Below are 16,591 nucleotides of genomic sequence, written 5' to 3' on the forward strand. Positions count from 1 at the left end.
GCTTACGCTAAACATCCAATAATAATGCCTTTACACTGATCAGGGGAGCAAATAATGGTGCACTGATTACAACCAGAGACAAATATGTGAGGGAAAGGGTTGGGGTGGGAGGGAGGGAAGGGAGTTTAACAAGACAGTAGGGCAACAATCATGGAATAGGCAAGTGCTCTGGAACAAATGTTCCTCGGTAACTACAGGGAGACAACCTCCAATGCATTCACAACATAGTGTTTCCCTCCCATTTCTGGAATGTTGGTCATTTTTCTGTGACTCAGCATCCCAATCTAGTATGAGAATAACAGCTTCCTTGCATAGATTCCCTCCAATCCCCCTCAAGTATTATGACACCTCCTAGCATTGCAAAACACAGCTGTTGAACATTTTTCTGCCCCAGCTAAGCAAAGTTGAGGTACTTACATCTATCATTTCGGTCCTCGGGACTGGATGAGGTCTCCCGGTCCGAAATGAGGCCAGAGACAGCAAAGATCTTTTTCCCCGTGTCATCGACTTTGAGGGAGCCGGGGGAGCCAGATGGGAGCTGGGCTCCAAACTCATACTCCTTGCCATCAGCGTCTGAGAAGCGAAGGTGAGGAGAGTCAGTGTCATGGCAGTTCTTCAGACGCTTGGCAGGTGTAAAAGCTGACTGGTAACTCTCCCTGTCCTCAGTGGAGGCAAAGGGACGGAAGGCCCCAACGCCACTGTGGTTCAGCATGCTGATTGGGGTGCAGTCCAGATTGGGGGGAGCAAACTGGGGGTGCAGATGCAGCAAGGAAGGTGGAAAATCACGGTTGGTGAATGCTCCTGGCACACCACCTTGTCGGTGATACATGGAGGCAAAAGTATAGGAGCCATTAGTGAACGGGATGTGCACATCCTTGTCCACCGATACTGGAACGCCAAAGGGCCTTGGCTGCTGGCAAGGGATGGAAGCATCGCGACTTGCTTCAGCAGTAGAAGCGAGAACCATCAGGGCTGGGGATGCCAGAGGATTGGGAAGGTAGGAGGAGTTTTCCATCTTGAAGGCTGCCCGGTGTAAGTCCATCGGAGTCTCTTTCCTTGACAGGGCCGCAAGGAAAATGGTCTTCCCTGGATGGAAAACAAAGCAACGTCTGGGTGTAGAGCTGGGGGGTCTCACTGGGGCTTCATCACTGTTCCAAAGCTGTGGAGAAAAAGAAGGGAAGGGGGGGGGAATAGTTAATTGCCATTCAGTCCTGGACAGTTACCTATCATGAATGCAACAAGAAAATTGTATGAGCTATGAGCAAAGAACCAAACCTCCATGTGTTCTCTTTCAGGCAAGTTCACAAATAGCTAGAAGGGTCTCTAACTCCCTCTAAGGGTGTGTCAGCACATGTCTTTCTCCTGCTACCAGGTTTGGCACCAAACTTTGAAGTCAAGAGAAGATCCCCACCAAAAGTAGATAAAATGGGGCACTTTTCCACACACTACTCTGTGGTTCATGCAGGTAGTGCAACTTGCTCTGACCTCACCTTCCACTATAAGAAGGGCAATAAACTAGTGCATGTTCAGATTAAGGAATGAGTGGTTTGTGGGGACTGAATGCTCTGAATAAGGGCTATATGGGTTGAAAACAATTTTTAATGAGCAAATGAAAGGCAAATGACCTGACTACTTACAGACAAAAATATGGGGTAAAATACTGATCTGTGAAAATCAGTGGTGGCAATTTTAGGTTATTATGTCTAAAGAAAGTAATTACTATTTTAAAAAGTTGGTAAGTTATTCACAATTTACAAACAAACATTTCTGCATGTATCTGCACAGCCCATTAATGAAAAAAAATGTAGAAACCATATCTGTTTTCTGTTGTAGAGGCCCATGTGAATATCTACCTGTGCAGATATACATACAAGTTATAGATTTCACTTTATATTCAATGGTGCATGTGTGCACAAACATGCCTCTCTTATACATTTCTCTGAATTGTTGTTCCATGTGATGTTTGTGTGCTTTTAGGAAAGCAGCAGCAACTTCATCAATAAAGTGCTTGGCGTCTCTGACAATATTTAAAATCATAATGGGTGCCAGTGCCATATGATCTCTTGCAAGCATCTGCCTTTTAGGTTGAGGACAGCACAAAACGGATCAGTAATTTTACTTCCTAATGCGCTCATGCTTAAGTAGATTTGTAAACTGTCCTGGATATGCCATTAGCATTTAGAGAAAAATGTTAACAAAATGTCTAGGCTTGCTTTTCCTTGAAATTACTTACAAATTTTAAGTTACCTATTATCCCCACTTCCAAAGTAGCAGTACAGATATTTACATTTACATGTATGTATAAATAATAAAATTAACTTTCCCTCTAACCCTTTTTTAGGGTTGAAATCAAAATCACATTCTCTTTAAGCTTCCACTGCCAACCATTCAGAATGCCACAATGCACTTGAATGTAAGAGAACTGTTACTTTAAAACAATGTGCTAGCCTTGCGGCACTCAAAAGGCCACAAAAAAATCATATAATAAAAAAGCTGTTACAAAATGTGCCTGTTAGATCCAGAAGGTCAGACATAGCAAATAAAACTTACTGAAAGAGTCTCTTTTCTAATGGAGTGGCTTTTGTATTCTGTGAATGAGCAAGGCTAGGTTAACAAACTCTGTGGAATCCTGACTGCGCCTTTCATGCTGTCCAGCAGTAACATTTCCTTTTCTCCCATTCTGTATCCAGACGCTCAGTGACTGTTATTAAGTGTGAAGATGAGAGGGCATCATCTCGCCTCTTCCTCATTTGGCTCCCTTCCTGATACAGATCAGTGCTAAATCACCAGATTATAGATCACACATTAACAAGGTTTTGGTCTCTTCCTAATTTTAAATAACTTTCTGTCAAGTACTAGCCATGGACAGAAAGATGCCACGGAGAATCTGGTCGGCCTTCTTTCGGAGTTACCTTCTGCACTGTTTTCTGCATAGCTGATTTGCCACAGAAAAGCAAGCAAACAAATTTAAAACAAAAAACTGCAATAATAGGTGAAGGTGAAGCAGGGGCTAGGAGACCTGAATGCTCATTTTCAATTATTTTTAAAGGGAAGGGAACACCCTACCCAGATAAATACATAAATACACTATTAATATCTGAATTGACCCATGGGACTGAGGGAAAACCATAGCCTTTCTAGGATTTAAATAAAGGAGGGGGGTGAGAGCACACTACTAATGCCTCTGTGCCTGCTTTTCTATTTTTACTTCCACTGTCACCTCATTACGTTAAATGTATTTCATAAATTAGTAATCTGGAAGCCACACTTGACACTCCTTGTAGAATACTGTGAATCACTCCAATCGCCCTATTCGTTCGCAAACTTCATTACATAGAGAATAAATCAACATATTACGATATTGCACCAAGCCAAGTTTATTTATTTTTTTTTAAAAAAAAAAAACCTCCTGCATCCTTTTCTCCCCCATTTTCTCCTTGTCTCTTACCTTCTTTTCCACCATCTCTTTGCCCCACACGATTATCCCCTATCACCACCATCATTAGGAGCATGTACAGATGAGGCTGCGGCAAGGCCAGTCATTATGAAAATCTATAGATAATACACTCCCAATGTCAAAATGTCATTGGTTTTTAAATATGGAACCCAAAATAAGAAAACTAACTGACCTGCTTAATTAAAAAAATATGGATTGCAGGATAACCAGCCTGATGAAACATTTGGGTGACTGGAAGGGAGCGGGCACAGCCAAAGTAAGTAACTGTTACTTTTCTGCCTCTATGCTGATTTTTTTAATTTAGCACCCTGTGCAAATCCAGATTAAAATAACTCCAGCTATTGATCCAAGCAGTGGAATTGACATTAATTTTAGTTCACTTCTCACTTTGCAAAGGGATCAATAGGAAGTAATAACAGCTGACATCCTCGCTGAAAGGAAGAGAAAAGACGGTCTAGCGACAGAAATCGAAAAGCAACCAAATAAATCAGCAGATACTTTTCCATGGCATCAGACAAACTCCAAACAGATTGCAAAAAGTCTTTGTTAAATTAACTAAACAAGGAGTGGAGGAGGCCAAGGGGGTGGAGATAAATCTATGAAGCTACATAAACTGTCCACTGGGTATCCGGGTTAGATCAGCACACAAATAATAATAATAATTTTTTTTAAATGTTTACTTATATTTCCAAAATCACCACTTGGCTTTATGGATAAGCATGATTCCTTGCAAGAACACCCATCATTTGCACCGATTACTTAAATGCAAAGTGAAGCGGCAAGACCAAGAGAATCCCAGTTAAAAGCTTCAGCCTTTATTCATAACAAAAACAAACAAACCCACAACTTAGAACAAAATGTAACATGTTATGCACAGATTAGGTTTTGGTTGCTCTGTTTATTACCGGTAATTATTATAATGTTATTTTTTAATTACCCCAGAGGAGAACTTACTAAAATGAAGAGAGGCTAAGATAATGCAGAATTCACCATGCATCCTTCTAGCCATCATGCAAGTGGATAAACAGAGTTGGTCACAAGCTGCAGGTGGAAAACTCATTTGCTAATTAATATAAATTTTATATTAATATACAGAACCCAGAAAAACAAGGCAGAGTTTCTGTGTAACAAATTACTTTTCCATTCTTAATTAAAACAAATAAACCACACATTCCTTACTACTAAAACAGGTTGCATTTTTGTGATCCTCCTGCTATTTCCCAATTCCAATAATTAAAATAACGTAATAAAGAAAAATCCCTGCAGTTTGCGGAGAGAAAGAAATAACTTTTTCTTTAAGAGTTCAAGCTGTTAGGAAAGAACAGAGTTGGAAACTACAGGTTTGAGCTCTTTTTACTTTGGAATCACATAATTTTAGAAGCAGGAATTTGAAGATTTATTCCTACTGAGAAAATCCTGATAACGTAAAACAAAATTATCCCAGATGTTGAGGGGAATTAAAGTGTGCAACTGGATTATCTATTCAAACTAAACTGGATTTCCTCCTAATAAATGGAAACAAATGCAAGACTGAGGACAAGAATAAGCAGCAGATCCCAGTGCTGAATTAAGAAAATCTATAGGTTTGTATTCCTTGTCACTAAACATCAGAATGGTTTTGGAATTTTGGGTGTCCAAAGTAAATCATGAGACGGTGGCCGGCATAGGGACTAAGGGCACTGCATTTTCGGCGTCCAAAATGCCAGTTCGGAAAGTACGAAGATGTATTCACATTTACATGAAACCGATGGTGAATCGGGCCCCTTGGCGCAACAACAAAGGGGCCGCCTCCCCCCCCCCCGCTTTGCAACAACAACAAAATAACAAGGAAAATAAAATTAAAGTACGGGGACGGGCCAAGGTACTAAAACAGATAATAGATTTCCACCCTACCCCAACAAAATGCATCCTTCTTTTGTTTTGCAAAATAATAACTTGCAGAAGTCGAAGCCGCCAAAGGGCGTTTGTTAACCATCGGTAAACCACACAAAGTAAGGAGGTTCTGATGTGCAAATTGTGGGGCCTTCATCTCATCCTCCAGCCCCGACCCAGAAAGACTCTGCAAAGGGACACGAGATGGACGCACAACGCTTCCTCAGTTAAGCGAGCGGGGGCGGGGGGAGTGTAAAATTAAACTATTCAAACTCTTAAGTTTTCTGGTAGAGGAATAATACTTGATCGATTTGGATCTTAAAGTTCTGTTGCACAAATCTCCAATTTCCAGCAAAAGCAGAAAACAAGCACGCTTTTAATTTCATAGGAGGAGCATTAACCCGCTCTTCTCCCACTTTCTGCAGTTGCAAATCAAAACAGGTGTTTGTCCTTTTCCCGCTGCCTAAACTGAGCACGAAAAGAATTCGGTCGGCTTACTACAACTTCAAACGATGTTTTATATACACACTGTCCTCTCCACATCGGGAATATAATAGAAAAAAGTGGGTACAGATTTCAGAAAGTGCACTGGAGAGATACAGGAATCGGAAACTAATTCCCCGCTAATACGCCCGCTCGGCCACGCCTGGTCACTTTTTTAACTGAACACCCCCGTCTAAATCGAAAAAAGAAAAAATAATAAGAATAATAACTGTGCAAAATCGGTTTCGCAACTTTGAAAAGGAATCAATTTTTAAATTCCTTCCTGGAAATATGTGCGGGGCGGGTGGAGTGGGAGCAGAGATCTATCTCCCTTCACCCCAATCTCTACAGTCTGTTCAAGACTCGTTTTCTTTGTAAAATACTAAACAAAGCTCATCAAATGTGCGGATGCCTCGTGCTGTTTGAATTTATTGCAACAATTCCTTCCCTGCACGTTTCCTGCCTGGAAGGCGAAAGCATTCAATGCAACTCCTGAACTGGACATTGCCTAATGATTTCATTGTGCCCAAGCAGATGTTTTTTTATGTATTTCGATCTACAAGGTGAGGAATTATTTCCCCTTCCTTGCAACCTCTGTACTGACTTCCCTACCCCGCTGCAGCGGCTGCTGTTGTTTCATTTTAAAAGCTGGCCGTTCCTCGGCTTCGGGCTGAAAATGCGAAGAAAGTTTTGCTAAGGAAGCCCAGCTAAAGATGCATATTCCAATTTCCTTCCACTTCCTCTCGCCAACCGGGTTTCCAGCCGGGTTCTCTATTTGCTCGCTTGCACCGGTGTTGACCCTACAACACAACATCGCTTTTGCTATGCTATTCATTGCAGGAGAATAATTGCAAAACATACAACAAACGACCAGTTTTTTTAAAAAAAAATTGTTTTGCATCTCGGAGATAAAAATGCAGGCAGAGAGGGACTTTCTTTGAAGGAGGGAGAGTTGTTTGTCCGAACTTCAACCTTTCCTCCAAACTGCAAGCTTTTCACGCGCGCAACCATCGTGGCAGCGAAAAGGAACTTGGGACAAAAGGGGGGGGGGGAGGCGGAAAGTACGCCTTAATTGCGGTTATGTAATTTCTAATACTCAAAGTTCACATGTGCGCCCGCTCCGTGGTAAAACTGAAAGCTGAAGGGGGGAAGACGATCCTGACTCTATGCGGTGCTTTCTACGCACAGGGCAAATGCTGGATTTTTTAACATGTTGAGTTTTGTGCAAAAATAATATCTACCTAGCTTGTGTCAGAGGGAGACTAGCAAGCTTGTTCCTTTCGACGAAGGTCCTCTCCACCCCCACCCCCCACCCAGAGTCTTGGGTATTGTTTGGGGAAACTGCGCTATTTCAGCCAAAGACCGTGGGACACGCGAAGAAAAGCCGGGAAGTATCTCCCGGGCTTGCACAGGGATCGTTTCTCTCTCCCCCCGCCCCACCCCACCCCGCCGCTCTTCTCTCTCTCCTTTTTAAAACTAAATGTTGTTTGCGCTAATTGGAGCCGCGCGGTTTTCGGCTGCGTTTTGCAGGCTTCTTCCCCCAGCACCTGATCCCACCCAGCCCCCTCCCCGTGTTGCCTGCTTCCCACCCCCTCCCCAGTAAAATAAACAGCAGCAGGAGGAGGAGAGTCCCGGGAACACAGCTACCCTTAAAAGGGGAGGGGGCACCATATTGATCAGATTTTGTTGTTGTTGTTTTTTAAAAACACACTCATTAAGATTCCAACCCCCTCTCCCCACCCGCGTGCGCGCTTTTCAGCATTTCCACCCCTGGACCCCGATGAGCATCTTCTTCCGTGGGAATTTTGCGCCAAAGAGCCGGGCGTGGAGAAAAAATGGAGAGGCAAACTTGGTTCAGAAAGTTTGACTTTTCGAAACATCGGCGCCCGCATTTGCAAGAGAAGTAAAAAAATAAGAAGAAGAAGAAAGGGGGGAGAGTACGAGGGCAGAGAACTGAATCGAAACCCCGGAGATCCCCTGTTGGAAAGTTAGATCGACACATACGTTTAGGCACAAACACGCATGCACGCAAACAATGCACCCCTGGCTTCCACGCAGGCACCCCTGGGATCTCCCGCTACTCACCGTGAAAATTCCTCGAGAGGTGGCGTCCCCCTTTGATGTCGGGCTGCGGAGAGCGAGAGCCTGGGCTGTTGCTGCGCGGGGAGGAGAGCCGGACGTGCTAAGCCCGGCGCGTGTGTGCAAGCGCCTTTGGCCAGCATGGGAGTGAGCAGGAGCCTGACACGGCTGCTGGGAGCCAAGGAGAGCGCAGCGCTGCCTCTCGAAGCTGCCTCTAATCAGTGAATGAGCCTCCACTCTCCCAGGGACTCCTAGCTGCTCTCTCTCTCTCTCTCACTCACACACACTCACGCTCGCTCTTGCTCTCAAACACTCTCTCTCTCACACACACACAGAGACACAGAGCCGGCCTGAGAACGGAATACATTAGGGCAGGGAGGAAGCCTGGGAAATGGAGTCCACAGCTGGGACGCACAGCTGCTCAGGGATGAGCCCGTCCGTCACCCCCCTCCTCCTGCCCCACACCGAGCAAGGCATGAACTTTGGCTGGGAGCTGGCGAAGGAGGTCGGGAAGGTTGGGGTCGAGCTGTTTTCGCGTTTCAAACTCAGGGTGGTTGGGGGTGAGCGAGCACATCCCGTCTAGGATGGAGTTCCTTTTCACCAGTATTTGCCTTTGCATTTCTGTGATTTCTTCGATTTAAAAGCAGCTCTTCTGCTTTCTCCCACATCAACAGCATTAAACATTCTCCTTTGTAAAGGCTTAAATTGGCCTGCAGTGCTAATGGCAACGCTTTTATCTGTCTGTTCATAGACATATTCACATGCAACACTAAAGGAGACAATCTCAAGTTTGTTTGTTTTAGTACCTTGCTATTCCCCACCCCCCTTACATTTAAATCACCTCTTGCTTAAATTAGTCTGTAACTCTAAAGTCAGGCCTACATTGGCTGCTACAGGTCAGGAAAACATTTGATTTCTCATCTGGTTGCAGCGCTGAATTGACAACACCCACATACTGCACACATATCCCAAGTGAAGTTCAGAGGTCCTTTCAAAACTCTATTGTGAAAATGTGTTATAGGCTAAAAGTTGTCCTTATAAGTGCTATGCTAAGCACATGCACTCTGAAGTAAGATACACTGAGGGTACTGCTCGTGTTTATGGCGGGATGCATGCAGAGTTTTCACAGCATCCATAGCTTCAAAACACCAGTGTGTATTTAACCCTTATTTAATCCAGATTTACCTGTTTAGGTGGGAGGGGAGAGTAAAGTTTAAAAAACTGTTGCCAACAACCCATTTGCAATATCTAAACTACCCTTTTACAATACAAAGCCCCATACCTGGAAGCACCCTGAGTACAATAGAACTTACTCTCTGGCATGAGTGCTTGGAACACAAGTGTCACTTGTGAACAACACCATGACAGGTCTGAGTTTTAATAGTAAGAGAGTCATATAGGCAGCAGCACTTGGTCTTGAGTACCATAAGAGATTAGGTGCATTAGATATACGGCCTGACTATGGGACTCTTGGCCTGTCCGCCTTAGGAGATAGTCCTTTACTTCCTTGTTACTCTAGTGCAGTGGTTTTCAACCAGTGTGCCGTGGCACCCTGGGGTGCCTTGAATGATGGTCAGGGGTGCTATGAGCAACACTGGCCTCTGTCCCTCTTTCTTTCCCTACTGATGCCCTCTCACGTCTCTGCCTCACAAAGGCTTGCACAGTTGTTTATTGAAGCAGTCCTGGCTACAAGCTCCACAGGCAAATGGTGCCTCTGGGAGGCACCTCTCTTTGGGGTGGGCAGCTCAGAGACCTGGCAGCAGCTGCCCAGAGAACTCCCAAGGAGAGGGGAGAGAAGAGGAGACTGAGGGAACACCACAAGGGAGTGCTGCTGGCTCTGCAGGCAAGGGGTGACATAAGTGAGCTCCAGAGCCACACAGGGATGCTGCAGAAAGAATGTACCGGTAGTTGGTTAAGGAAGCTGTGGAATCAGAAACATTGAAAACCTCTGCTCTAGTGAGTTTTTTTTAACCAGTTAGTTCCAGAGGCCAACAGAGCTATATATGAGGCTTCTTTACATAGACTGGTTTTGTTAGTTACTTTATGTGTATTGATTTTAACTGGCGCTTCTGGTTCTAGTACTGTTGTGTGTCATATTCCCTTTCCCCCTATACATTTTAGTCTCTCCCCATATGAAAGTAATTCCAGACCCTTAAAAATTGTTATTGTGTTTCACTGCATCATTACCAGCTCTCCTTCTTCCGGACTTTCTGATTCACAGCATATCCAAATTCATCACCGTTTCCTTGTGCACAGAACCACCACCTAGCTACCATCAGCCTTACTTAGAACAACAAACTTTGTCAGGCACTGATCTAATTGCCTCGGCGACATTCCATGGCGTTCCTTACCATCACAGGAAAATAAGACGTGTTGGAAAACAGATTTAGAAGCTGGCTAGGTTTGTGATTACCTTTGTTGCATGTAGAAATTGGCGGCAGGTGCAATACTTTAACACTGTGAGTTTTACTGTCATGTTTGCATGACGTATTGTGCTAAGATACAAAGGAATCCTTTCAACTCCATATCCATTTTCTGCACCAGGGATAGTGAACCTGTGGCCCTCTATATATTGTTGGATTGCACCTCCATTCATCCCTGGCCATTGGTCATGTTGGTTGGGGGTGGGAACTGGAGTCCCATAACATCTGGACCATGGGCTCCTTATCTCCATCATCAACAGGATTTATCTGACCTGTAACTTGCATCGTGAGGCAAACCGCACCCTCCCTTCACTGCCTGTGCTCAGAATTTGTTGTAAAATGTATTAATTGTAGCAGAGCACAATCTCTGCTCGAGGTTTTCCCACAGGCATCTGGTTGGCCACTGTGAAAACAGCATGATGGATCAGATGTCCTTACAATGTAGAAGGTGGGGCAGACAGGACAGAGTGTTGTTACTGCTCCCCTGGCCTCAGTTGCCAGAGAGGAGCACTGTTATTTTGGAGAGCTTTGCCCAGGGGTTGATGTGGGGCACCAGCAGCCACGTGGGTCTCCGAAGAGCCCTAATTCTTCAACTATACCAGCCTGAAACTGAAGTAAAAAAGAAAGAAAGAAAGAAAGAAATGCCCACCCACCTACTGAGTCAGCAGACATGGGATGCAGCAGTCAATCAACTGCTCTGCCTTGCTGCTCCCCAGACAGGATTGGGATTGCTCACTTCATCTGAGCTGGTGTATTCAAAGCAGGAAACCAGGCTTAGTGCTGTTTGATAAGCTGCTCTCACACAGGTGATTATGGTCCATGTCAATGCTTCCAGGTCATTGACAGAATCTTCAGCATTCCTGAGAACTTCTCCAGGCAAATTTTAAGCCAGGGTTCTCACTTTTTAAAAATTATATTTTGGAAACTGTTTTGTGTTGATTTTCTAAACTGCTGAAAACAGAAGTTTAAGGAACAGGGCAGGACAGGAGAAGCAGTTTCCATTAAATGGAAAGTACCAGTACTTTCTCCTCTTTAAGCAAGGTGCAAAATTGCTTCCAAAGGGCTTTCAAAAAGTCCAGGGCTGCACTTTGAAGATGAGGACAAGGATATTGTGGATGATGCAACAAACATGCACACCAGGGAAGCATTTGATCCACTTTAAACTTCTGGTATACACTGCCTACATCTGTTGGAAGTAACATGAGTGGTGCGAAGGTAGACATGAGTGATGGTTGAAGAGAAACATAATGTGGGAACTGATGGATTACATCCTCTGCTTCATCCTGGTTGGAATTACTATTATTGCTATTATTATTATTATTATTATTATTATTATTATTATTATTATTATTATTATTATTATTATTATTATTCCCTGCCCATCTGGCTGGGTTTCTCCAGCCACTCTGGGCTGCTCACAGCATATTTGAGAAAATACTAAAACATCAAACATTTAAAACTTCCTGATCCAGGGCTGCCTTCAGGTGTCTTCTAAAAGTCAGATTGTTGTTTATTTCCTTGACATATGAAGGGAGGGTGTTCCACAGGGAGGGCACCACTACCGAGAAGGCCCTCTGCCCGGTTCCCTGTAACCTCGCTTCTCATAGTGAAGTAACCAGTAGAAGAGACCCTGTGAGGAGGACCTCAGGGTCCAGGCTGAACAATGGGGAAGGAGATGCTTCTGCAAAACCTGAATATCAGGAAAGTGAATATCACGAAAGACAGCAATATTGTCCTACAATACAACTCAAAATATGGAAGGTTGTAATTATCTATCCAAAAGTGCCAGCAATAATTAAAGTATACTGCAAGTACACTGGGTGTGGGGAAAACTTTAAAGTGAAAATTATCCTTGTGAAACACCTTGGGATCATGGGAGTTGTAGGCCAAAACATCGGGAGGGCCGCAGGTTGGGGGTGCCTGCCTTAAGATCTATTAAGAGGCAAGACTTTATAAATGACTGATTTGTGGGGGAAACCTCAGTAAGAAATCAAGCCTTACAGCAATCTACTCTGAAACAAAACTTTTACACGTAACAAATGTGAGAAAACATTTGACCAACTCTCAAAAAAGGAAGTAAAAGCAAAAATATATTTTGTGCCTAAACCCCCACCCCAATGTGTTAGAAACCCCATAGATGTGTGGACTGCAAGAAGGTGTTTGTTTTACAAAATAAATTCATTAAGCATCAGAAAATCCATGCAAGACACTGACAGATGCCACACAGTCTGACTAAATCAACATGTCCTTGTGGAGAGCAGAGAAGCAAAGCAGAGTTGTGATCATTCAGCGCTAATGATTGAGCAGTTGACAAAGATGAGGGAGAACACTGACATGTTTCTTTTCAACCAAGCAGTCAGCTCCATGCAAGAAATTTAGAAGCAGCTTGGTGTCTGTCCACCTAGCAATGATCTCATCAGTGGAGGCTCTTACACTAGGGCTACTAGGGCATAGCCCTCCCAGGGAATACATCAAGCAACAGGACACCGTGACAGAAGCCAGAGTGCATGGAAATGCCATTTACCATATTTTTCGCTCCATAAGACACACTTTTTCCCACCTGAAAAGTAAGGGGAAATGTCTGTGCGTCTTATGGAGCGAATGCATGGTCCCTGGCGCCGAATTGCCTAGGGGCCAAAAGCAAATTGTGCTCTTTTTTTTTACAAAGAGAGAAGGGGGTGTTGAAAGGAAGCTGCGTTCAGCAAGTGATTGGGAGAGAGATAAGGCTCCCTTTCCAGCCCCGCCCCCTTGTTGAATGCACAGGGAGGCTGTTTGTTTCCCCAGCTACATGTGACGGGCTGATTAGATTATCTGTCTGGACACTGTAGAAATGGCTGTAGGACTAGAAGCTGCAGAACTGTGAGTTGGACCCCATAAAAGGGGGGCTTTTCCTCTTTGCAAAAAAAGCTGCACCACTTTGAGCTGATCCTCAAAACAACAGGGCTTTCCCCCTTTCCTCCTCTAAAAACTAGGTGTGTCTTATGTTCAGGTGCGTCTTATGGAGCGAAAAATATGTTGCTTTCCCACAGCAGCGGTACCTATTTCTCTACTTGCACTAGTGTGTATTAGAACTGCTATGTTGGCACAAGCTGGGACAAAGCAACAGGGGCTCACCCCATCACATGGATCTGAACCACTGACCTTCCGATCAGCAAGCCCAAAAGGCTCAGTGGTTTAGACCACAGCGCCACCCGCTCCCTCCACAGTATAACACTGTATAACACTAGGGAGAACTGGTGACCAACAAACCTCCCTAACTCAGGTCCTCAGTGTCCAAGTCCTGTAACTTCATGATGGGCACCTATCTTTATTACAAATCCATCTGAGAAAAAAACAACCCATAACTTCCATTTTCGCTATACAGATGACTTTAATTTTATGTATGTGACTTAACCCAGTCACATACTTTTTTTAAATGGGATATCATTGGGTTTTGAGTGTTATATCCGCAATATGTATAGTATAACATAGGTATGTCATTGTGTCACCGGATTATGTGTTTGAATTAGATTGGCTTGCCATAAGATTTTGTTCTTTTTCTTTTTTCTGGAATTCCTTATTGCTGATTTTTGAGGGGAAGGGTAGTTTTCTATCTGTTCTAAAATTATTGTTTTAAGTGCTGCTTTATCTAATTATATTTTTGTTGACTTTCTGATTTTAGATTGCTTTACCCAGCAATTTTGTTGCCCTTAATATTTGAATTCAATCAGCCATTAATTAAATAGCAAAACAAGGCAATGCCTTCTCAACTATTGATAACTGTTTGCTGTTGCTATAGTTTTTAGTTACCTGCATAATCTTATATTTTCCCAAATTGTTTATTAGTCTGAATGCTTTTTTTTACTTAGTGAAAATGTATTTCTTTTAAAAATGTGAAATGTTCACAATTACAACTTATATTTTTATTTCAACAACAAAGTTGTATTAGACCTTTTGAAAGTGCCTGCATTTTAACAAAACTTACAAATTCTAAAATAAAATGCAGTTAGTCCCCTGAACAGAGAAGCGCAACAATTATAAGTTTGTGTCTCATTCTTTTCCGGTTAATCAGCCACTGGGGGTTCTTCAGAGAACCATGAGCTGCTGCATGTCATTGGCAAATTATAGGCTTTCACAGACCCGAGTAGTTTTACTGTATCTTTGCCTTGCTCCTACTGTGATTGGTTCTTTTCTGTCCTTTCCTGTTCCTATATTGCTTTTCCTTCCTGCTAGCTGAATTTGTCTGTTCATCAAAGCACCTCACATGTGCAACTCACAGATACTACATCATATTCTGCCCATCTGCTCATGCTCCATTTCCTGGTCCTGCAGCCCTTTACTTAATTAATTTAATTTAGAACTACCAACTCTCCTGCCTGCTCCTCTCTTCATACTTACCTGATCTATTGAGACAATCCACCTTTCCAGATTACAGTTGTGCTTGGCCTCTTGATTAGACACCTCTACCCAACCCACTTTTGGAACAGTCAACCTTTAGAGATCAAGAGATTTACTCACTCCTTGCAAAGACTCCAATTCTGGGCATGCTGTACAGGATCCCTCCAATAAACGACACTCACCATTAAAGTCATCAAATACGTTGTCTTTGGACTAGCACATTATTTCCGGAAACTGCTGAAATCCACAATAGTGACTGTGCGTTCCACAAGTCTGAAACCAAGCAGAATTTTTAGTGTGCTGTTGCAATTAAGCTGAGGTCAGCACATTTTCCATTGTTTTGCACATCTCCTGGGCTGCTATGAACCACACACTTTATGTCACCTCAGAGTCAGACCTCTTAGCTTATCATCACCCTTCCTATTGGCACCCTGAATGTGATTAAACTTTGGGATGATGGGAATAAAATAAGCCAAGCAATAAGCTTTCCCCTTTTACACATACAATATTCCAAAATAAAAATGATGCAACATTCCAAGCCTCTGAAATCAGTGAGACGCTGTGGCTGGGGGGCGAACTCTCTAGGCACTTTACATCTTCCTTGTTAACAGCAGGAGCAGCTGCACTATTCCAAATGGCCATATTATGGCAGTCCCAGCAACATTACTCAGGGAAGCATACTACTGAAAAATGTCAACAACGAGGCAAAGTATGATATGTGCATGCTAAAGGATAGGAAGTCAGATGCATTTAGTATTTTCAGCAGGAACCTTAAAATGTAAATTGATAAGAATACATATTGGTTTCTGCAATACAGGTAATAATGATGATGATGATGATGACAACGACGATGATGTCAACATTGGGTCCAGTAAATTATCTGGAAGAACCTGATACAGCACTATTGATGAAGCAAAGCAGATATTGACCAATGGGAGACCACTGGTAGTTCCACAAAATAATTAGATATAAATGTAATTTCATTACTTTTCAACATTAAAATAATGGGGTCAACAACATTTGGTACATTTAAAAAAATTAAAATTACATTCCTTTTTTATGGAATTCAGAATTGTGTTCAAATAAGTTTGTTCAGCTTTTCAAATGTCGAAAATGTAATAATAATTGCACATATTCAATTTATTTTGTATACTCTTGAACCTTGAGGTTGGTTGGGCTAGGTGGAGGGGCACCTCTGCCCAATACACTCCCCCCCCCCATGCACACCCAGTCCAGCTGAAAAAAGGGTTTGGATTCCATTGCCAAGTCCTCTTATTACACTGTAACAACATATATGTGAATTTGCCAAGTTGAATCTGAAGCCTTTTGAGGTTTCAGAAGCTAGATATGCAAACAACCCATCCACAGAAAACATTTTAATGAATATGAAGACACATCAATCACTATTCCATGTCAGCAAAATGTAAGATATAGCTTTCAGCTTCAGAACCTTATTTAATAATATTACAAAAGCAACATTTGCCCAGAACAGCAGTATATAAATATTTTAAAATAAAAATTGGTTCCTATATGTTTTTGGTAGTGATCTTGTGTACTGTATTTCCAAATTCATAAGTATGCTGTCAGTAGTACTTCCAACTTTGGAAGGATATTTATTGGGGGAGGGAAATCCCACTTAAAATTACATTCAATGATTTTTGAAGTGTGTATGTATGTACAGAAGTGCAGATTTTGTGTGTCTGTTAGAAAGAGTGGAGAAGGGAGGGAACTGGATATATCAACTTCACATTAAAGGTAAAGGAGCCCCTGACCATTAGGTCTAGTCATGTCCGACTCTGGGGTTGCGGCACTCATCTCGCTCTATAGGCGGAGGGAGCCGGCGTTTGTCCGCAGACAGCTTCTGGGTCATGTGGCCAGCATGACAAAGCCGCTTCTGGCG

At 42.9% G+C, this 16,591-nt stretch overlaps 1 protein-coding gene across 4 annotated transcripts in view; it reads right to left on the reverse strand.

Moving 5' to 3' along the window:
* The window catches only part of RNF220 (ring finger protein 220), a 335,093-nt gene extending 320,193 nt beyond the window's left edge, over positions 1-14,900 (reverse strand). For 3 of the 4 annotated variants that reach the window (XM_033152320.1, XM_033152321.1, XM_033152322.1), the window contains exons 1-2: positions 14,874-14,900; positions 418-1,159 (exon numbers count right to left, since the gene is read on the reverse strand). In XM_033152320.1, coding sequence (XP_033008211.1) covers positions 418-1,159; positions 14,874-14,885 — 754 coding nt within the window. In that variant the 5' untranslated portion in view covers positions 14,886-14,900. Of the gene's footprint in view, positions 1-417; positions 1,160-7,897; positions 8,167-14,873 lie in introns of those variants that run through there. The other variant, XM_033152324.1, reaches the window with a different exon arrangement.
* Positions 14,901-16,591: the final 1,691 nt, after the last annotated feature.

The sequence above is a fragment of the Lacerta agilis genome, chromosome 6 (genome assembly GCF_009819535.1).
Source record: "Lacerta agilis isolate rLacAgi1 chromosome 6, rLacAgi1.pri, whole genome shotgun sequence".
In the NCBI taxonomy this organism is placed as follows: domain Eukaryota; kingdom Metazoa; phylum Chordata; class Lepidosauria; order Squamata; family Lacertidae; genus Lacerta; species Lacerta agilis.